The sequence below is a fragment of the Salmo trutta genome, chromosome 1 (assembly GCF_901001165.1).
Source record: "Salmo trutta chromosome 1, fSalTru1.1, whole genome shotgun sequence".
In the NCBI taxonomy this organism is placed as follows: domain Eukaryota; kingdom Metazoa; phylum Chordata; class Actinopteri; order Salmoniformes; family Salmonidae; genus Salmo; species Salmo trutta.
This window is the reverse complement of record NC_042957.1, coordinates 65,963,858-65,986,044: the sequence shown is the minus strand read 5'-3', so window position 1 is coordinate 65,986,044 and position 22,187 is coordinate 65,963,858. Positions and strand designations below refer to the sequence as shown.

General features: G+C 44.4%; 1 protein-coding gene across 5 annotated transcripts in view; it reads left to right on the top strand.

The window, feature by feature from the left end:
- The first annotated feature begins 1,815 nt into the window (after nucleotides 1-1,815).
- Nucleotides 1,816-22,187, top strand: part of LOC115205507 (delphilin-like) — a 53,241-nt gene continuing 32,869 nt past the window's right edge. For 3 of the 5 annotated variants that reach the window (XM_029771588.1, XM_029771570.1, XM_029771597.1), the window contains exons 1-5: nucleotides 1,816-2,009; nucleotides 3,894-3,950; nucleotides 5,034-5,287; nucleotides 5,605-5,937; nucleotides 6,153-6,307. In XM_029771588.1, coding sequence (XP_029627448.1) covers nucleotides 1,928-2,009; nucleotides 3,894-3,950; nucleotides 5,034-5,287; nucleotides 5,605-5,937; nucleotides 6,153-6,307 — 881 coding nt within the window. In that variant the 5' untranslated portion in view covers nucleotides 1,816-1,927. Of the gene's footprint in view, nucleotides 2,010-3,716; nucleotides 3,765-3,893; nucleotides 3,951-5,033; nucleotides 5,288-5,604; nucleotides 5,938-6,152; nucleotides 6,308-15,208; nucleotides 16,151-22,187 lie in introns of those variants that run through there. The other 2 variants (XM_029771578.1, XM_029771607.1) reach the window with 2 other exon arrangements.

The window sequence follows — 22,187 nt, the reverse complement described above, 5'->3', positions numbered from 1 at the left end:
AAGACTAAGGAATTTCTTTGTCCCGTGGATGTGTGAAATGTGCTTGTTATGAAGGAATGGATGAATGTTTTGATTGGTTCCTGTGTACTGTATACCTGACTGAAAAGCTGGTTGAGAAGTGATCGGTTGATTCAGTTATTGATCGATTGATTGGGTCTGGTGTTTACAGTTGCCGTGGGAAACCCAGCAGCTCTCAGTGGGCCCCAGATGGAGGAGCGGGAGTGGATTCATCAGCCTGGCAGATTCAGGACAAAGCAGCCTTGCTGCTCACCTTGCCCGTGGTTGTTGTTGCCTTCTGTCTCCTCTCACTTTACTTTTTTTTCCATTCACTCTTTACTCCCATGCCTTCTTTTGCTCTCGTTCTCTCTCAACACTGTCAGAATGAAGACCCCCTGGGTTTTTTTGTACAGCTGCCCTTACTGAGAGTCCTTTGAACTATCATAGATGCACTGGGATCAGGCAACTTGACATGAATAAAACAATCCTGAAACAAAACGTATAATCATGTCTTTGGCTTTTTCCTTATCAAAGTCCCAAATCCCCCATCGTCTTCTACTGTAAGATGAACAGGGCATTTTCACAGACGATGTAATGCCAATGGTGTGTACTCATGTATATTTTTCTGCAATTGTTTATTTTTCTGCATAGTGTATGTTGTTGAACATGATCATCTCTAGAGATTTATTTGGCAGAGTTTCACATGAGCCATGATCACTGTCAGAACAGAGGACAATCCCCAGCCGTAGTGCTGCTGCCTGCATCTCCCACTGGAAACACACTGATCACGAATCCATGGAGGTCAAGTCAGCCCCGGAGGCGTAAACACTGTTACCAATAGGAAATGGTTTCCTCAGGGCTCATACTGAGGGATACTGCCAAATTTCAAACTGACACCTCACCCCTACTCTTAGACACTGTAGATCTGAAAGGTTATATGTGTAAGCAGTGTGATGGCTGGTCCACGTAACCTATTACAGTGCAAGGTGGAGCTATCACGATATTCCTATCATTTCAGATCTACAAGAGTACTGTAACGGGTGATTTGAAACTGAACAGGTCTCTCACTTTCAAGTAGCCAGTTTGGAGGAGGTGCAAGCTTGACGTCAGTGTCTAACAGGGAACCAGGATTGCTCTCGTGCTGATCCTCAGCCAAGGTTCTGGAAGTTATCAGGTATAATAGACATTCACCAGCCTTGCTCCTTTTCCTCGCCTCAGGAATGTAAGGATGGTATGCTACCTGGAATGTGTTACCTTTAACCTGTTCTCTCAATCTCAAGTTTCCTAGATGAACCTTGAGGAGCCATTGTGTGCCTACTGCCTATAGACTACAGTGCCTCAACACTGAGGTTGACATGCTCTAATCAGTGAGAAGTGTCCCTGGCTGGCTCTCCTCACTGTTTCTGGGTCAGTCCTCAGCCCTTAGAGAGGGCCCCATCTGAAAGAACCAGAGCGAGAGAGGGTTGGAGGAGAGTGAGTGAAAAAGAGAGAGAGAGGCAGAGGTATTTATAGAAAAATGGGGCTTCGCGCTACCTTTTCTCGCGAAAGAATCATTACAGGACAAAGTGTCCCAGTTTTTGTATGGGCGCTCCACGATAGCAGCTAGCTAGGGCTGTGGGCCGACAGATTTTACCTGAGATGGGGAGCCTGACTTACAGACCGTCTCCTCTCTCTCCCAGCCTCCTCCTCCTCTTTTGCTCCATACCTCTGGTTCTTTGATCCGTGAAAGGGAGACATCAGCCTACTTGTACACTGATGTGACCTCCTGAGAGGGTTTGGGTTGTAGGTCTTGGTGGGGGTGCTGGAGCTGGGTACAGGGGCCAGAGAGAGGATAAGGGCGTGACTGGGCACCAGAGACGGGGACTTTGGGCTGTTGACGGGACGTGTCCTCGCGAACCTTGACCTCTCAGTAGACACCACCAGCGTCAAGATGAGGCGCTTTCTGAGCCGCAAGGGCCGCTTCTCGCTGCGCCAGAGCAAGTCTGGACCTCGCGGTGCCTCCAAAGATTTCTGTAAGTCTTTACTTTAATTCCTTTTTATTATTCCTCTTATCTGCTTCATCCCTCTCTTCTGAAGAGAGGAGGAGAAGAGACAGAAGAGAACAAAAGGACTAAAGCTGTGTGTGTGTATCTAGGTCGTGGGCTTCAGAAGTATTTCAGATTTGGAGAAGAGAGAAGAAGGCTGTGGGAAGTTTAATCTCGACGGTGGGGTTGCGTGTCCTGGTACATCGGAGAAAGAAATGTTTGATTTAACCAATGTACTTTCTCACAGGTCTAGATGTCCCAATTTATTTTGACACGTTACATTACACTTTGTTGTTTTATGACACAAAACATGGAGACTTACAAAGTGAAATATAGAACGACGTGTTCTCGCTGTGTTCTGAACTTTTATTCAGATAATCCGGGGCTCGTACATTTTCACAACACCATCACTTTTTATTTTCCCTGCAAAGTCAGTGTAGAACTATGTAATGATGCCACTGTTGTCAGCTTTTCTCCTTTGAATTGTCTCAAACTGATCTGACCATCCATTTCCTGTTCACTTTAAGAAATCCACATACAATAGGCTACCTTTACTCATTGGTACTGAGTAAGAGAGAGAGAGAAAGAGAGAGTGTCTTCATGCACCCCTTTCTAAGAGAGAGAGATAGAGACAGAGAGAGAGATACAGAAAGAGACAGAGGGAGAAAGAGAGAGAGTGTGTGTGTGTGTGTGTGTGTGTGTGTGTGTGTGTGTGTGTGTCTTCATGCACCCCTTCATAATGAGTGAAAAATTGCCACTTAAGTCATTGAAATTGCATAAACTGCCTGCTGTAGTCATGGAACCTATTAATCTTTTCATTAAATATTAATCCTCATAGGACTACATGATCATATGGCCTATTAAATGAATAAGGCTGCGGCTGTAGACTCCAGTGTTAGGAGGTTAACAGTCTGGTACAGGAGAGAGAGGAGAATGAATGGGTACATCTCAATAATCTAAAGATGTTTCCTCCCCTTGTATTCAGCTTTCCTTCAACTGCACTGATCTGAAACAACTTGACAAGATAAAGCAAGTAATTTTGATAGGCCTCGATCTGCCACTTTGCCTTCAGCTATCGCGTCTGTTCAGATCAGTGCAGATGAGTGAGAGGAGACGAGGATAGGAAGCCATTTTGTGGAGTATTGAGTGGCACCCGCTGACTGCAGTATGAGAATGAGGCCAATGACCAGGGGAGGGCCAGCAGTTCAGAACAGAAAGATATGACAGACATAGGCTGAGTCCCAACAGTCTAAAACAGCATCCTTCGCTCATGTTCTGTCATTCATGATCACTGGTCTTAAAGCAAGTTGATCTATGGTCCCGTGTGGCTCAGTTGGTAGAGCATGGTGTTTGCACGCCAGGGTTGTGGGTTCGATTCCCACGGGGGACCAGTATGGGAAAAAATGTATGAAATGTATGCATTCACTACTGTAAGTCGCTCTGGATAAGAGCATCTGCTAAATGACTAAAATGTAAATATGTAAAATGATCTGTAAAAACAATATGGTGGAAACGTATTCAGTTTGACCTGTTCTTGATGGAGAGGACAGGTGGGCTCAAAACTATGTGGTGCTAATATTTGATCTCTCTAAACATTGACTATATTCACTCTTCAAACTAAAAGTATATTTGTTATTGATTGGGTTATTTCTCATTGATTGCTATTATATAATAAAGTCAAGTTTTTTCCAATAGTTGATGTTCCACTCTCGAACCCTCCAAGCGGGGCGTTATACTATGGAGGTATGATAGTCTGTTAAAAAGTGATACCATTGTGTTCGACCATTGTGGATGTCCCTTAAGAGCAGAAAAACCTTCTCAACCCATTTCATTCTTGTGACGCTTCAGTCTCTGGTTCTCTCGCCCATTCAGATGATGCTTTCCGTCAACAAATGGGCTGTCCTCCAATGAATAATCCAATGAATATCAGTAAGACTTTTAAACTAGTTTCAAGTCCCAGATCTGGGTTCAAATACTTTTAGCGTTTGCTTTAGCCTGCCTGGGGTTCCAGATGAGTGGGGTTTGTAGTTTTGCAACAATTCCATTGGTTCCATTGTGCCAGGCAAGCTCAATCATGCCCAGATAAAGTATTTCAACCCAGGTCAGTCAAGTACAGCTACATTGTAGTAGTCTCTTCACTGCCACTTGTCTCCGCCTCTGAGACAAGCAACTGTGAAAAGAGACTACAATGTAGTTAAACGTAGACTCAGCGATACAAATTTACCATTAGCAGATCAGGACGACTTCCAAAACATCAAAGAGCGCGAAGCAAGAGGCAAATCTCCTCCGCAGTTGTTGTCACGCAGCTATCATGTTGCAGGAGAGTGACGCAAACTCTCGTGAACATGTGCAGATGCTCTGTGGTGTGCATGCTCACAAGTGCAGCCTCTTGCATGGCACTCACTCTCCAGTATCTTTGGTTCTTCACACAGCTGCTCATATCGCTGAGTCTCCATTTAAATGGTATCATAATGTGACATTGCATGACATTGTTATTAAAATTATCTACACTCTTATGCCCCAAATACATCAAGGTGCCCTGGTTTTACCTGGCTCTGTCTTCAGTGTGTTCAGGTCATCCCAGGTTATCAGACCCTGCTTTGGATCCCTGGTCCAGAGGCAGGTCTGACCATGGTCTTACCTGGGTCTCCACCAGTGTATTTAGGGAAACCTGGATTCTCATTATAGTTCCTGAATTCCCGCCACGCCTCCTACTGGTGTAAAACAAATAAGGACCCATGAGGTTTTACCATTCTACAACAGCGGGAGGCGTGCATGTGACTGGGTCTATAATCTGGTATATTTGGGGATAGTATTTGAGAAAGGCATGGACTCTAGACCCTGGTAATAGTATCCTGGTCCCAGATCTGTTTGTGCTCTTGTCAACTACATTGCTGTCATTGCCAAGTCAAACATGTTCCATAAGGAGTTGTCAAGCCAGCAGAAACAGACTGGCACCCAGGCTATGTATAACAGGCTTAAGTAACCAACCCAATCCTGACTACTCTCCAGACCTGACCCTCCCGGCTACCAATCAGAACTGGCCGGAGGAGTTTGGGTTCACTCTGGGGGGCGCGGGCCCCAGCTACATCCTGTCTGTGATTGAGGGCAGCAGTGCCTACCTGGCGGGCCTGCAGCCTGGGGACCAGGTCGTGGACATCGAGGGCCAGGAGGTGTCCTCTCTCAGCACCCAGGCCCTGGTGGCCCTGGCACAGACTCTGAAGACTGTACCCCCCAGCATCGGAGTGGTGTCACGCATAGAACAGGTCTGGAACAGTTGGGAAATAAATCATTTAGGCTTCAGTGATGCAGATAGTGGACATTTGACCTCGGTTTTTTACTAGAGACAATTTTTAAAGGAAGATAGGAGTTGGTTGTGACAGTGTTGTTGCATGTTACCTAAGCCTCAGTGTGATCACTACTACTGATCTGGAACTGTGAGCTGGGTAACACGTAAGTCTAGGGCAAAATAACATGTACTTTCAAAACAATCTCCATTACTTTCCATGCAGATACTTATCAAATAGACAGTTTATTGACTTCACATCTAATTCTAATCTGACTGTTGCTTCCCCTTCCCTAGATGGACATCAACCCAGGCCCCGACGGCCGTTTCGGCTTCACCATCGTGGGAGACTGCCCCCTCTTGGTGGATGACTGCCTGCCCAACTCCCCGGCGGGCCGCAGCGGCCTCCGGGCCGGCGACTACGTCATGGAGGTCAACGGGATCCCCGTCAAGCATCACGAAACGGCGGCAGCCATGATCAAGGTGGCACAGGGGCGCCCACTGCGTCTGGGCGTGCTCAGTATGAGACGGAGGATCAAGCGCCTCAGCCACAGTATGAGGGAGGTGTCACTGAGCGGGGATAGTGTCAGGCAGGACCGTGCACACAAGGCCCTGGAGTTTAACAAGAAGGTGTGTGGGTGGCAGGGGTGTGTGGGTGGCAGGGGTGTCTGGGTGGCAGGGGTGTGTGCCTGCATCTTTGTCTTCTGTCTCTGCATGTCTCCGTCTACATCTCTGTGTCTGTCTCCGTCTCCAACTCTGTCTCTGTCTGTGTTTCCATCTGTGGAGGTCTCCACACTCACAAGCCCACAGAGGTCAACAGGAAGTTGTTTATCTTCTTCTTGCAGGTGGAGGAGGTGCTTGGTGATGAGCCAGATATAAAGGAACAGCTGTTTGGTGTTCTGAAGCAGTACGCAGCCGAGCGGAACGTGGAGAACCTAGCTGAAGCCCTCCCAGACATCTTAATCAATGAGGACCATCAGCAGCTGATTGACAGTGTCAGGTACCAATCAGCTGATTATAACACGCTGTCATGCTGCCTCTTTGTGGCATTGGGTCATGGTCGGGTCAGACAAGGGCCCGGTTTCCCGATAAGCTTACGAATATTTTAACAATGCATTGCTCCTAAAACGGCCAAAGTTGTCACATGCGTTTCCCAAAACACCACATAGAGAGAACATTCACTAAGTGCGTCGTTAGAAAGAGAATGATTCCACAAGACTGACAACGGATCAGCTCCTAGAGAGATATTGTCACCTATGGCTGCAAATATTGAGGCGATTTAGACTATTCTAATGCTTACCCTACAAGGGACAGTTTGAAATGTACTGCGGGGGGCTGGATCAACTCAAGGTGTCATTAAATAAAAGCACCCCCTCCCCAACAGTTGAAAAGTATATGGCAAATAGAAATCAAAACTGGATGGCTTTTAGAGTAGGTGTTGAGGGGAGCTGAAGGGTGGGACGAAAAATAACAAGATAACTAATGTAAAATATGCTATGTCCATAAAGTGTATATAGGTTGAAAAAGTTTTGTGAAACATCAAAGCAGAGTTGAAAAATATATGGCAAATAGAATATAATATATGGCAAATAGATTGGATTCTGTTCAGCGATGGAGGGGTTGAGGGTAGCTGATGGATGGGACTAAAAACAAACAAAAGATAACTCATGTAAAACATACTGTGTCTGTAAAATGGATATAGTATGTACTATATGAGCTGGAAGTAGAAGCCTAAGTGTTGTCCATTAGTTTACTTAAATTAGGGGAGGGGTGGTAGGGTTAGGGGTAATAATAAAGGAAAAAAAATATTTAAAAAAATGTACCAGTCAGAACATTGGACACACCAACTCATTCAATGTTTTTTTTATTTTTACTATTTTCTACATTGTAGAATAATAGTGAAGACACATCAAAACTATGAAATAACACTTATGGAATCATGTAGTAACCCATAAAGTGTTTAACAAATCAAAATCTATTTGAGATTTTAGATTCTTCAAAGTAGCCACCCTTTCCCTTGATGACAGCTTTGCATGCTCTTGGCATTCTCTCAACCAGCTTCACCTGGAATGCTTTTCCAACAGTCTTGAAGGAGTTCCAACATATGCTGAGCACTTGTCGGCTGCTTTTCCTTCACTCTGCGGTCCAACTCATCCCAAACCATCTCAATTGGGTTGAGGTCTAGTGATTGTGGAAGCCAGGTCATCTGATGCAGCACTCCATCACTCTCCTTCTTGGTCAAATAGCCCTTACACAGCCTGGTGGTGTGTTTTGGGTCATTGCACTATTGAAAAACAAATGATTGTCCCTCTAAGCGCAAACCAGAATGAGATGGCGTATCGCTGCAGAATGCTGTGGTAGCCATGCTGGTTAAGTGTGCCTTGAATTCTAAATAAATCACAGACAGTGTCACCAGCAAAGCACCATCACACCTCCTCCTCCATACTTCACAGTGGGAACCACACATGCGAAGATCATTATTTCACCTACTCTGCGTCTCATAAAGACTCGGTGGTTGGAACCAAAAATCTCAAATTTGGGCTCATCAGACCAAAGGACAGATTTCCACCGGTCGAATGTCCATTGCTCGTGTTTCTTGGCCCAAACAAGTCTCTTCTTCTTATTGGTGTCCTTAAGTAGTGTTTGTTTTTGAAGCATTTCGACCATGAAGGCCTGATTCTTCTCTGAACAGTTGATGTTGAGATGTGTCTGTTACTTGAACTCTGTGAAGCATTTATTTGGGCTGCAATTTCTGAGGCTGGTAACTCTAATGAACTTATCTTCTGCAGCAGAGGTAACTCTGGGTCCTCTGTTCACTGTGGCGGTCCTCATGAGAGCCAGTTTCATCATAGCGCTTGATGGTTTTTGCGACTGCACTTGAAGAGACTTTCAAAGTTCTTGAAATGTTCCTCATTGACTGATCTTCATGTCTTAAAATAATGATGGGCTGTCATTTCTTTTTGCTTATTTGAGCTGTTCTTGCCATAATATGGACTTGATCTTTTACCAAATAGGGCTATCTTCTGTATACCTCCCCTACCTTGTCACAGCACAACTGATTGGCTCAAACTCATTAAGAAGGAAATACATTTCACAAATTAACTTTTAACAAGGCACACCTGTTAATTGAAATGCATTCCAGGTAACTACCTCATGAAGCTGGTTGAGAGAATGCCAAGAGTGTGCAAAGCTACCATCAAGGCAAAATATTGCTACTTTTAAGAATCTACATTTTTGAGTAAAGCCAGAGTGTCTATGTATGCGGATGACTCAACACTATACACGTCAGCTACTACAGTGACTGAAATGACTGCAACACTCAACAAAGAGTTAGTTAGCAGTTAGTTTCAGAGTGGGTGGCAAGGAATAAGTTAGCCCACAATATTTCTAAAAGTAAAAGCATTTTATTTGGAACCAAACACTCACTAAACCCTAAACCTCAACTAAATCTTGTAATAAATAATCTGGAAACTGAGCAGGTTGAGATGACTAAACTGCTTGGAGTAACCCTAGATTGTAAACTGTCATGGTCAAAACATATTGATGCAGTTGTAGCTAAGACGGGGAGAAGTCTGTCTATAATAAAGCGATGCTCTGCCTTCTTAACAACACTATCAACAAGGCAGGTCCTACAGGCCCTGGTTTTGTCGCACCTTGACTACTGTTCAGTCGTGTGGTCAGGTGCCACGAAAAACGACTTAGGAAAATTGCAAATGGCTCAGATAATATGCATGTCAATCTCTCCTGGTTGAAAGTGGAGGAGAGATTATCTGACTTCATCACTACCTTTATTTATGAGCGGTATTGACATGTTGAATGCACCGAGCTGTCTGTCTAAATTACCGGCACACAGCTCGGACACCCATGCATACCCCACAAGACATGCCACAAAAGATCTCTTCACAGTCTCCAAGTCCAGAACAGACTATGGGAGGCACATAGTACTACATAGAGCCATGACTACATGGAACTCTAACTGACGCAAGCAGTAAAATTAGATTTTAAAAACAGATTTAAAAAACACCTTATGGGACAGCGGGGACTGTGAAGCAGCACAAACATTGGCACAGACACATGCATACACACATGCATGCATGCACGCACGCACGCACGCACGCACGATAACATACTCACACATGGATTTAGTAATGTAGCTATGTGGTAGTGGTGGAGTAGGGGCCTGAAGGCACACAGTGTGTTGTGAGATCTGTGAATGTATTGTAAGGTTTTTAAATTTGTATAAACTGCCTTAATTTTTCTGGACCCCAGGAAGAGTAGCTGCTGCTTTGGCAGCAGCTAATGGGGATCCATAATAAATACAAATAGCTGGTTGAGAGTATGCCAAGAGTGTGCAAAGCTGTCATCAAGGCAAAGGGTGGCTACTTTGAAGAATTTAAAATCTAAAATAGATTTTGATTTGTTTAACACTTTTTTGGTTGCTATATGATTCCATATGTGTTATTTCATAGTTTTGATGTCTTCACTATTCTACAATGTAGAAAATAGTCAAAATAAAGACAAACAGTTGAATGAGTTGGTGTGTCCAAACTTTTGACTGTTACTGTATATATTTAAAATAATATATATATTTATAAAAAATATATATAAGGGGGATTGGAAATGATGCAGACAATTACATTGATAGAAGCCACAATATATATGCAATATTAAAACTGATCCACCCCCTAAAAAAAACAAATGCGCAGGCACACACAATCTCTTTCAGAGTCATATAGTTCTCTGAGTCCCATCCTGTCATAGTGACTAGTGACTCTTCTCCCTGATGGGTTTTTAAAGGAGCTGCCAAGCATCACAATGCACAAACACCTTTGAGCACAACAGATTCAAACACACTTCCTTATCACACCCACCCACCCATAGCAAAATACAACAAAGACTAACAGTGACAGTATTATTGGTACACACTCATACACAGCGGTGGACAGATATTCAGTTACCAAGCTGATATAATCAGGACAGCATATTCATATTTTAGAGTGAGTGATCAGCCTTGGGCCTTGGTGCCAGACCTGAGTTTGAAGATGCAGTTTGTGTTTGTATGTGTGTGATATGATTAGTGCTTTGATATTGGATATGTTTCATCAAGGTTGCTCACAGGGAAGGCTCAGACATGTGAAATGCTATGATGTCCATATACATACTGTATATAATGTTTATGATCTATGGTAAAATCTTAGATTCATCACATGGTGTAGTATTCCTAATTGCCCTCAAGGGGACTAATACCATTGTATTGAATTGAATGGAACCTGATTGAGTTGCACATTTGTATTTGTATGTTTTCATACTATTGTGAGAACATATGGAGCAGTCCTGGGAAACTGAACCCTTTGAGCAATCCAAAATTCATCTCGTCCATTTAGATTGATCGGTTCAGTTCAGCTCACCTGGATGACTTACTGTGCATCGGATCAGAACAATTGATTTTATCCACAGGGGGAGCTTTGAATGTTCATCGTAATTAATCATATTCAAGTGGTCTACCAATACCCTTTCTGTTTTAGTGTTCTACTACACAGAAATGAGCTTGGGGAGAGTCGAATAGACCTTAGTGTGTTTAATCAACCAGGACCAGTAAGTGTGCTGATATAGGATTAGTTTAGCCTTTTAGATCATATTGAATATAATTATATGGACAGGGGGGACCTGATTCTAGATCAGAACTCCTACTCAGTGATGCTTTATAAATACAGGCCCTGGCTGAGGTATTAATCGATATGGTAGTCTTGAACAACAATAGGTGTGCATTGGAGGAACAAGAGCAATTTAATTGCGTAACAATCAATATTTCATAGAAAAACTGCTTTCCTCATACTTTTTCCTCAGAATGGTGGCAGGAACAGAATCAGTTATGTGGCGAAGCTTAATGACTTTGATCAGATGTCACCAGTGGGCTGTCTCGTGGTGAGGACTGCCTGTTTGAAATCCTCCTCAGGCTGGAGATGTCAGTTTGGTTTGCGTACTCCATGGTAACATCCCAAATGGTGCCCTGTTCCCTATAAGGTGCACTACTTTTGACCAGGCTCTTCTCTAAACTAGTGCACTATGTAGGTAATAGGATGGCATTTGGGGATGCAGCCCATTTATCCCTCCGGTACAGAGGAAAACTGTCAAAGTCCCCAGGGAATATCACGTTTCTTTCTTCTCAGCATTGATAGCGAAGTAGAAAGTAAACACTTTTGCGTACGCAGGCACTTTCTGTGTGTCTGAGAGACTTATACACACACACACACATGTTTTGCATCACATTGTTGATTACCATCATTTTTCAGTCCCTTTATCCAGCTCTTAGCTTCTCTGCAGGCACTTTGCTGTTGGTGGTAGAGAGATGCACACGCAGTCACTCTCACACTCACATCTGTTGCATCTGCACACTGCAGTGACAGGCTTTGGACACACACACACATGCTCGCACACGCACACACAAACACATACACACACACACACAGTTCCTTCCTCTGGTTTGGATTTGTAAACCCTGCAGAAAGCGATGCTGCTGATGATGACCTGCTTCAGGTGAGTACTGCCGCCTGGTGATCTGAGTGATGTCAGTACTGTGATTTGGGCAGGTGTTGTGAAATAGACAGTTATGCAGGTGTTGTGTACTCCATAAGATACAGTAGAGGGGCGGTAGGTAGCCTAGCGGTTAGAGCATTGGGCCAGTAACCGAAAGGTTGCTGGTTCGAAAACCTGAGCCAAGAAGGTGAAAAATCTGTCTACGTGCCCTTGAGCAAGGCACTTTACGCTAATTTGATCCTGGGGCACTGTACTATTATTCGTGACCCTGTTAAACACATTTCACTGCTTCTGTCTAGTGTATGTGACAATAAAACATATATTTATTTTTATTGTGTGTGGAGGATTTTGGTTTGTTTGACTAAGCCTTTGGCCAGTTTGATTAGTTGTGTTCCTCTCATCTTCCTGTACTTGATCATGCCCTGAGGCCAGTTGTGATGGTGAAATGTCATAGAGTTTAGAAGATTGCTGCTATTTGTCAACAACTGTACTAATGATGGTTGGTAGACAGGACTGTTTTGTCAGAACGCAATGGTACTAATACTTAGTTGATAGCTACTGTAGGCTACCAACGGTGGGGGTTCTAGTTTACGTGTTATCAATTGTCAAAATAAATTCATGTCCTGGCTTCTCAATGGGCATTGTTTGTTGCTTTCTCCTTCTTATAAATGTTGTGCAGTGACGATGAGTGTCTCTCAACATCAAGGAATATTCCTAGCTCACTCTCCCCCCTTCAAAAACAGAAGGCTCATATTATTATTGCATAAGCAGTGTTGACTGGATACTGGAGAGAGTTTAGTCTGCTCCCTCCCTCAGTGGGAGGGGAGGTAAGAGGTAATGTAACATAATGTGACAGATGTGATAATGGGAGAAGAAAATGTAATTTGGTTTTCATTTGTATCTGTCACAGCAGAATCTTACTCCCAAAGACTTCTCTCTTCTCTGCTCTCATCAGGGGCGTTTTGTAGGATTTGAAGACATTTGGGGCTTAGCCCAAAGCCAGTAGGGGTGTCCGGGGGCATTCTCCCCCAGCCCCCCCCCCCAAAATAATTTCAACAGCTAAATGGATTAATTTGGTGCACTTTGAGATGAACATTGAGAGATTAGAACATTGAGAGATTTGTATTTATTATGGATCCCCATTAGCTGCTGCCTTGGCAGCAGCTACTCTTCCTTGAGTCCAGCAACAGGTAACTTGCGCCTTCCCACCTCCCACAGCAGACACTGCCAGTACTCAATTGCAAATCTACTGTGTCTCTACTTAGGACCAAATACATCTACAATGTATTGCCAAAAACCTCCATAACACTCAACAACTTCAAACAGACTCTGGCCTGTCCAATGAGCCAAACTGATTAAAGAATCCCACAGTACCCAATCTCTCTCACTCACTCACGCACACATGCATGCACGCACACACGCATGCTGTGCAGTAATTAGAATCCATACAGAAGCTTTAACTTCTTATGGGCAGGTGGGACGGTAGCGTCCCACCTGGCCAACATCCGGTGAAATTGCAGAGCGCGAAATTCAAATGACAGAAATATAAATATTTAACTTTCATAAAATCACAAGTGTTATACCCTTATTGGAGCATCAGCCAGGCTATCCTCCGGATTCCATCCCCAATCAAACGGCCAGTCGGAGTGAGCTAATCAGGACCTGGAGACCACTTTAAGATGCCTGGTCTCAACCAACCCCACTACCGGAGCCGTCAACTGGTCTGGGTGGAGTATGCCCAGAACACCCTTCCCTGTTCTGCCACGGGACTCTCCCCTTTCGAGTGCTCCATGGGGTATCAACCTCCACTCTTTCCGGAACAAGAGCTAGAGGTTAGCGTACCCTCGGCCCAGATGTTTGTCCACCGCTGTCGACGTACCTGGAGAAGAACCAGGGCGGCTATTCTCAAGACCAACTCCAGGTATTGTTGACAAGCGGACCGTCGGCGGACCCCAGCTCCCCGCTACCGCATTGGGCAGAGGGTATGGCTTTCCAATCGGGATCTGCCCCTTCGGGTAGAGGAGAGGGAGGGTACTGTCACACTCTGATTTGTTTCACCTGTCCTTGTTATTGTCTCCACCCCCCCGGGTGCCGCTTGTTTTCCCCAGTGTATTTATCCCTGTGTTTCCTGTCTCTCTGTGCCAGTTCCTCTTGTATGTTTCAAGTCAACCAGTGTTTTTTCCCGTACTCCTGCCTTTGCTATTCTCCTTTTTCTAGTCCTCCCGGTTTTGACCCTTTTCTGTTCTGGACTCTGTACCCACCTGCCTGACCATTCTGCCTGCCTTTACCTCGAGCCTGTCTGCCACTCTTTACCTCCTGGACTCTGAACTGGTTTTGACATTTTGCCTGTCCACGACCATTCTCTTGCCTACCCCTTTTTGGATTATTAAACCGCTTAAACTCCAACCATCTCCCTCCTGTGTCTGCATCTGGGTCTCGTCTTGTGTCATGATACTGCTTTTGAACTTTACTTTGCACAGGTTTGAGTTCACATGGCATCGTACTACAGCATCCAGTTTGTTGTGAAACAGTTTTGCTCAGTTTTGAGGAGATTGAGGTCCTGATTGATGTAAATGGTTGCTGATAAGGTTCAGTCTCTGGAATATTGTCAAAAACCCTGCAGCTCCAGCTGTTGCCATTTGGACTAATGTAGATTGTCCTGTGTTACTTGCTGTACTTTATTGTTTTCATCCCTCTGACTTTTGCTGCGCAGTGATGGGCTAGATTTGACTAACATATGCATCTCCACTAGCCTCGTACGAACCATTCTAATCTTGCAAGCTCACATTCGGTTTTGCTACATGGATACATATAGTATCTGTGTAACGAAACTGAATGTGAGATTGCGAGATCAGGATGGTTCACTGCCTCCCTACATAGATTACCATGTGAGAACAGCAGCGTGTGCGTCACACCTCCACCACTGTCTCAGTCCCTCTCATCAATATTAACTCTCTGTTTATAATGGGTGGACCCAGATGATCTGTCACTGGGTGTTTTCACAGACTTTATTCTCTCTCTCTCTCGTTCTCTCTCTCTCTCTCTTTCATTATCTTTCCTCTTCTCTCTTTGATTATCACTGCCTTGTTGTGCACTTGCCCTGTGGATTCATAGGTGAAGTCACTGTCCTCTCCAGCTTCTTCTAAACTTGACCAGCCAGCTTGTCCCTCTGTCCCAGCCAATCTACCCATCTCTCCCCACGGATGTGTTCTATTTTTAAGCAGCCTACTTTCTTTAATAAATTCTCTCTTAAATTTCTGATGCAGTCGCCAGCAGAACTTCTTAAACTGACGAACAACCCATGGGTTAGCAAGTGCTGGAACAGTTTAATGTTCTGCAAAACATATAGTGATATGGGTGACAAGTGTCACCCATATCAAATGATGCAGCTTTGGAGAAGAGCATACAGTGCAGTATGTCCTGCAATGTTATGTGGTAGTTATTTGACATTATCTGGGCAAATAGTAAGTTGAAAGTCAGAAAATATTGGAGCATTGTTTATATGTCTCATTAACTGGAAAGTTACAGAGACGTTTTATTGCTGCATGTCCTATCTAATAGTGTGGGTAAAGTTGGTATATAGTGTTTAAAGAGTCCCCTGTGAGTAGGTTTTCTGGGGGAGATTCCACCGCTGTGCTGTTGGCAACTGTTGTTGCAATTGATGTGTGATTCTCTGCTTCATATAATAGACCTCAATCCTTCTCTATCCATTCCATTACATAATTTGCTCATCAGTGGATCTTACAGTCTGTGCCGACCTGCCTCTGTAATTCAGAAGGGACTCTTCTCTCCTCTCTCCCTACTCACCCGTTCCTCCCTCCGTCCTCTGAGAGACTAGACGACTAAGTCTTTTCCATTCTCACTTTGGGTGACACCTTGGACACACATGAGCATTTTGGAATCGAGCGGTTGCCATGACCACCCCTGGGTGACCCAGTGGACTAGGAAAAGGGAGAGGAGGAGAGGAGTGGAACAAAGAGAGGCGTATCCTCTGATGCTGTTTTGGAGGTTTTGAGTTTTTTGAGAGAGAGAGCCACGCTTTTTATTCTTCTCTTACTCCATCTCTCTCTTTTTTGGGCGGCTGGCTTCCTACCCTGCAGCAAGCTCACCTTCTTCCTCTTCTCCTGTCTTTCTCCCCGCTGTTTCTCCTTGAGAGTTATTTTCTTTATTTAAACCACATGAGGACTAATTACTCTTGTTAAGGACGAGGAGACGCCTACTTACCTTCTTGTTCAGAGCTCTTTCACAACTTCCTGGTACCCTGAAGAGGCATGGGGAGGGATAGGAGCATCTCCCGCCACTTTCGGTACAGTGCTCTGTGTGCTTTCATCTTAGTTGTGCTCTTAGCTTGTTTAGCGCTGAGTTGACGAGTATTTGTTGATGATAAAGCTTGGACATGAGAGTTGCTGTTATTTCTCTGTTGTCAAAACGGTTTGCCTTATTGTGAAAATAGCTTCAACTAAGAATGTGTGCACTTGGCTTACAATAGTGTTTCTATTGCTTGAAGTCCATATTAAAGTTTGATATTATTCTGTTTGCAATTATTGAAACACTTGTATGTGTAATAGTTAAATCTCCCTGTACCTTATAATGTTGACCGTAGATTGACCTATTTTTCACTGTGTTATGCTAAAGGTATTACAAGATACGGCACCCCATTACTTTGTGCATTTATAGTTGCTGTGTCTAAGCTCTCCTCTCTCTACCCTGGAAGGCTACAGTAACAGCCTGCTACAAATCGGCATGTGAATCGGATTTATCATCTCTCCTAACTGGGTCTCACAGGAGATAATTGACATTGTTCTTCCTTAATAAGTTTCTCACATTCTGGTTGTCATTTATCCCTGAGAGTGGCACGTCCTTGATCCACCCCTCCTCCATCTTTAGTTATAGATAGACACGACCTGCTTTTAATTGAGGACATAGCGAGGCCTTCCTCACAGAGGCCTACATCCCTACTCAACATGGAAGAATCATTTAAGTTTCCTTTAACTTTGGTTCAGGGCAGAAAGGTCTGATGCTGTCTTGTTTCACCTATCCAAAGTTTTCAGAACCTGTGCACAAGATGTTGGGTCTAGGTAGGACAAAGTGCTTGGGAGTGGGACCTGGGCCTATAGTGTGGATTGGATTTCGTTTTTCTAAGTTTCTCATCCTCCATTTTGTCTTGAGTGACCTCTCAATAAAAGCTGAAAGGCCTACATAGCCTAACCCTAGCCGTTTGGAATAGATTACGACTACGTGGAATTACAGCATGTAGGCCTAGCACTACGTGGCCTATAAAAATAACTTATTTCTCTCTCTTTCTATTTCTTCTTTTCTCTCTGCCTCTCTTTCTGTCTCTATGGTAGGCATAGTCTGTTTACTTGTTAAATTCAGGTGCATGGCTCTGAAGAGTTGTGGCAAGGATGCAGAAAGAGCTAAGTACTTTTGAGTTTTATGCTATTCATAGGTTGTGGAAATAATTAGAATAAGAATGATTCTATGGGGGAAATCAATTGCTTATTACTGTGTTATGTAACCCAGAACTAATATCTCACTTAATTTGGTCAGATACTGTCCACAAGATCAGTAGTTTCTCTGTAGTGCTCAGCCTCATTTTTGAAAATGTTATTTGTATATATTTTTTGTTAACTATATATATATATATATATATATATATATATATATATATACATACACATATGCATACATATACACATATATACATACACAAACCTATATAGACATACATACTTTTTTTTAATATACCTTTATTATTCCCTGCAAACCCTACCACCCTTCCCCCAATTGGAGTAAACTAATAAACAATAACACTTAGGCTTCTACCTTCAGTTTATACATATTATATCACATTTTACAGAAAAAAAATATTTTACAATAGTTATATTTTGTTTGTTTTTAGTACTTCCTCTATTTCTGATGTCCATCCAGTTTGATTTCTATTTGTGACTGTGCTATTTCACAACATTTCTGAACCTATATACATTTTACAGACCCCGTATGTTTTACATTGGCTATCTTGTTATTAGTTCCACCCTACAGCTCCATTCAACCCCTCCCATCTATCTCTCAACACCATCCATTTCGGATTTATATTTGCCATATATTTTTCAACTGTGCTGTGATGCTTCACAAAGTACTGAACCTTTCTATTCTCATAGCTTCTAGAGATTGTAAAATAAAAATAAACATTTTTGCTAAAATAATTATTATGTTATTGATTGATTGACTATGACTTTTCAAATCACCCAGTATTGCTATCTGCAGTGTTAGTTCTAGGCAAATGTTGCAATTCTTCAGCCTTTCCTGGACCTGTGACCGAAAACGAGCTACATATGGACAATACCAAAATAAATGATCTAATGACTCTGCCTCCTCACAGCAAAATCTGCAGAGCTGGGAAGATTGTATCCCCATATATATAACATTCTATTCGTTGCAAGAATTTAGAATAGTAATTTAAATGGAAAAATTCAAAGTTTTGAATCCGGCGTTGTTTTGCGTAAAAATTGTTTTGCGTAAAAAAACGGTTGACAACTCCCTTGTGTCCTCCTCCCAGAGTGCTAAGAACCTTGGCGTGACCCTGGACAACACCCTGTCGTTCTCCACTAACATCAAGGCGGTGACCCGGTCCTGTAGGTTCATGCTCTACAACATTCGCAGAGTACGACCCTGCCTCACACAGGAAGCGGCGCAGGTCCTAATCCAGGCACTTGTCATCTTCCGTCTGGATTACTGCAGCTCGCTGTTGGCTGGGCTCCCTGCCTGTGCCATTAAACCCCTACAACTCATCCAGAACGCCGCAGCCCGTCTGGTGTTCAACCTTCCCAAGTTCTCTCACGTCACCCCGCTCCTCCGCTCTCTCCACTGGCTTCCAGTTGAAGCTCGCATCCGCTACAAGACCATGGTGCTTGCCTACGGAGCTGTCAGGGGAACGGCACCTCCGTACCTTCAGGCTCTGATCAGGCCCTACACCCAAACAAGGGCACTGCGTTCATCCACCTCTGGCCTGCTCGCCTCCCTACCTCTGAGGAAGCACAGTTCCCGCTCAGCCCAGTCAAAACTGTTCGCTGCCCTGGCACCCCAATGGTGGAACAAGCTCCCTCACGACGCCAGGACAGCGGAGTCAATCACCACCTTCCGGAGACACCTGAAACCCCACCTCTTTAAGGAATACCTGGGATAGGATAAAGTAATCCTTCTAACCCCCCCCTAAAAGATTTAGATGCACTATTGTAAAGTGGTTGTTCCACTGGATATCATAAGGTGAATGCACCAATTTGTAAGTCGCTCTGCTAAATGACTTAAATGTAAATGTAAAATTCATAAACCATGTGCCATGGAATGGGTATATTGAAAATCTCTTCCCAACAATTTTGATATGTGTATGGCACAGCCGTCAGTTTTTTGGTCCTTAAATGATATTGGTATATGCTTTTATTTATTACACTTTTCTTTAACCATTTATGTTCTTTAATACAGGGCCGACATACAAGTTCCTTACTTTTTTTCCTCTTCTACTCGCCTCTTCCATTTTTGTGGTAATGCTGCAGTTAATTGGTTTTAATTTTGGGTAGAGCAGACATTTCCATATGTCTGTGTTAGCTGCATGTGTGACATAACTCCACCAGTCCTATTTATGATATCATTCACTAAAATTATACCTTTTTTTATTTTTTTTATTCGAAAAATACTTATTTTTTTATCAATTACTATATTTGAGTTTAACCACAATATTTGTTGTATTATTTGTTCTGTCTTTTCAGGTGGATTAAACTGAAAATGCAACCAACTTTCTAAAGCTTGTTTAAAAAATAACGATATTTTGGAGATTATTTCCTTTTCAAACAACCGGAAGTGAGCAGGTGTAATCTGAATAAAGGGAAAAAGGTCATTCTTGAACATAGGATGAGACATTCCAACCAATTTACTAGAGAACCAGTTTGGATTTAAGTATAACTTTTGTATGACTGATGCCTTTAGTGAGAAGTCTAATGCTTTAATATTTAATCATTTCTGCCCTCCGAATTAATATTTGTTATATAAATAGGCCCTTTTAATTTTGTCTGGCTTGCCATTCCAAATAAAATTTAATATATTTTTGTTCATATAATTTAAAAAGCAGGTCACTTGGTGGAGGCAAAACCATAAGCAAATAGGTAAACTGTGATATGACTAAAGAGTTAATCAGGGTGATTTTTCCACAAATAGACAGGTATTTTCCTTTCCATGGAAGCAATATCTTATCTATTTTTGCTAACTTTCTATAAACATTTTTTGGAGTGAGATAATTTCTTTCTTTTGGGATTTGTATCCCAAGTATGTCCACATCTCCATCAGACCATTTAATTGGTGAACTACACGGTGATGTAAAATTTGCATTTTTTAGTGATCCAATACGTAATATACGTAGTACACTTATCATAATTGGGTTTTAATCCAGAGAGGATAGCAAAAGTATCTAGATCCTCTATGAGGCCGTGGAGAGATTCTAATTGTGGTTTTAAAAGAAAACATGAATCACAGCGTACAATGACACCTTAGTTTTTAAGCCAAGGATTTCTAATCCCTTAATATTATTGTTTGATCTAATTTTTACAGCTAACATTTCGATGGCAATAATAAATATATATGCCGATAGTGGACAACCTTGTTTTACTCCTCTAGATAATTTAAAACCTTCTGAGATGTAGCCATTATTTGCTATTTTACACCTTGTCACGTCCTGACCAACAGATGGAGCTATTGTATTAGTTTTGGGGTTAGGACGTGGCAGTTTTGTGTGTGTGAATGTTTGTTGGTGATTGGGACTTCCAATTGAAGGCAGGTGTGTTGAGTTGCCTTTGATTGGAAGTCCTATATAGGTTGTGGGTAGTTGTTTTGCACTGCCTTTGTTAGCCTGCAAACTGTTGCTGTCGTGTTATTGTGTGGATGCCTTACTTGAGTCTATTAAAGTATGAGTATTCACATTCCCGCTGCGCCTTGGTCCTCTTCTCTCCAGTACGACATTTCCTGTGACGAGTACGACATTTTTTGTGACAGAACTACCCACCACCAAAGGACCAAGCAGCGGACGAACGAGGAGGAAGGATGGACCTGGGAGGACAAGTTAAGGGAGCTAAGGGAACCCGAGAGGCAGCCCCACTAATTTTTTGGGGGAGGGCACAAGGGCTGTTTGAAGGGGCAAGGATGGAGCCCCAGGCCAGCTCCCCGCACTAGCCCTGAGGTGCGTGTCTCCAGGCTGGCACATCCAGTACCAGCCCCACACATCAGGCGTCTAGTGCGTCAGCCCAGCCTCGCCAGTCAACAGTCACCAGAGCTGCCCGCCAGTCGAAGGTCACCAGAGCTGCCCGCCAGTCGAAAGTCACCAGAGCTGCCCGCCAGTCGAAAGTCACCAGAGCTGCCTGCCAGTCAGGAGCCGCCAGAGCCGCCCGCTAGTCAGGAGCCGCCAGAGCCGCCCGCTAGTCAGGAGATGCCAGAGTGGCCCGTCTGCCCGGAGATGCCAGAGTGGCCCGACTGCCCGGAGCTGCCGGAGTGGCCCGACTGCCCGGAGCTGCCGGAGTGGCCCAACTGCCCGGAGCTGCCGGAGTGGCCCGACTGCCCGGAGCTGCCGGAGTGGCCAGACTGCCCGGAGCTTCTCGAGTGGCCCTCCTGTCCTCCGGCCCAGCCCGAGGGGCCCTCCTGTCCTCCGGCCCAGCCCGAGGGGCCCTCCTGTCCTCCGGCCCAGCCCGAGGGGCCCTCCTGTCCTCCGGCCCAGCCCGAGTGGCCCTCATGTCCTCCGGCCCAGCCCGAGTGGCCCTCCTGTCTTCCGGCCCAGCCCGAGTGGCCCTCCTGTCCTCCGGCCCAGCCCGAGTGGCCCTCCTGTCCTCCGGCCCAGCCCGAGGGGCCCTCCTGTCCTCCGGCCCAGCCCGAGGGGCCCTCCTGTCCTCCGGCCCAGCCCGAGGGGCCCTCCTGTCCTCCGGCCCAGCCCGAGGGGCCCTCCTGTCCTTCGGCCCAGCTCGAGTGGCCCGTCTGCCCGGCGCAGCTATCGGCGCCACCGAAGTGGGCAACGCCGAGGGTGGAGCAAGGTCCACGTCCTGCACCTGAGCCACCTCCAGGATAGGTGGGTTGGGGAGGGAGGGTGTAGCACAGTGCCGTCGTTGACGGCAGCCACCCTCCCTTCCCTCCCTTATTGTTTAGGGGTTATTGTTTAATGGGTTTTGTTGGGGATTTTTTTTGTTGTTGGTGTTTTCTGTTGGTAGGTGCATTCCGGGGTCTGCACCTTGAGGGGGGGGGGGGGGGTACTGTCACGTCCTGACCAGCAGATGGAGCTATTGTATTCGTTTTGGGGTCAGGACGTGGCA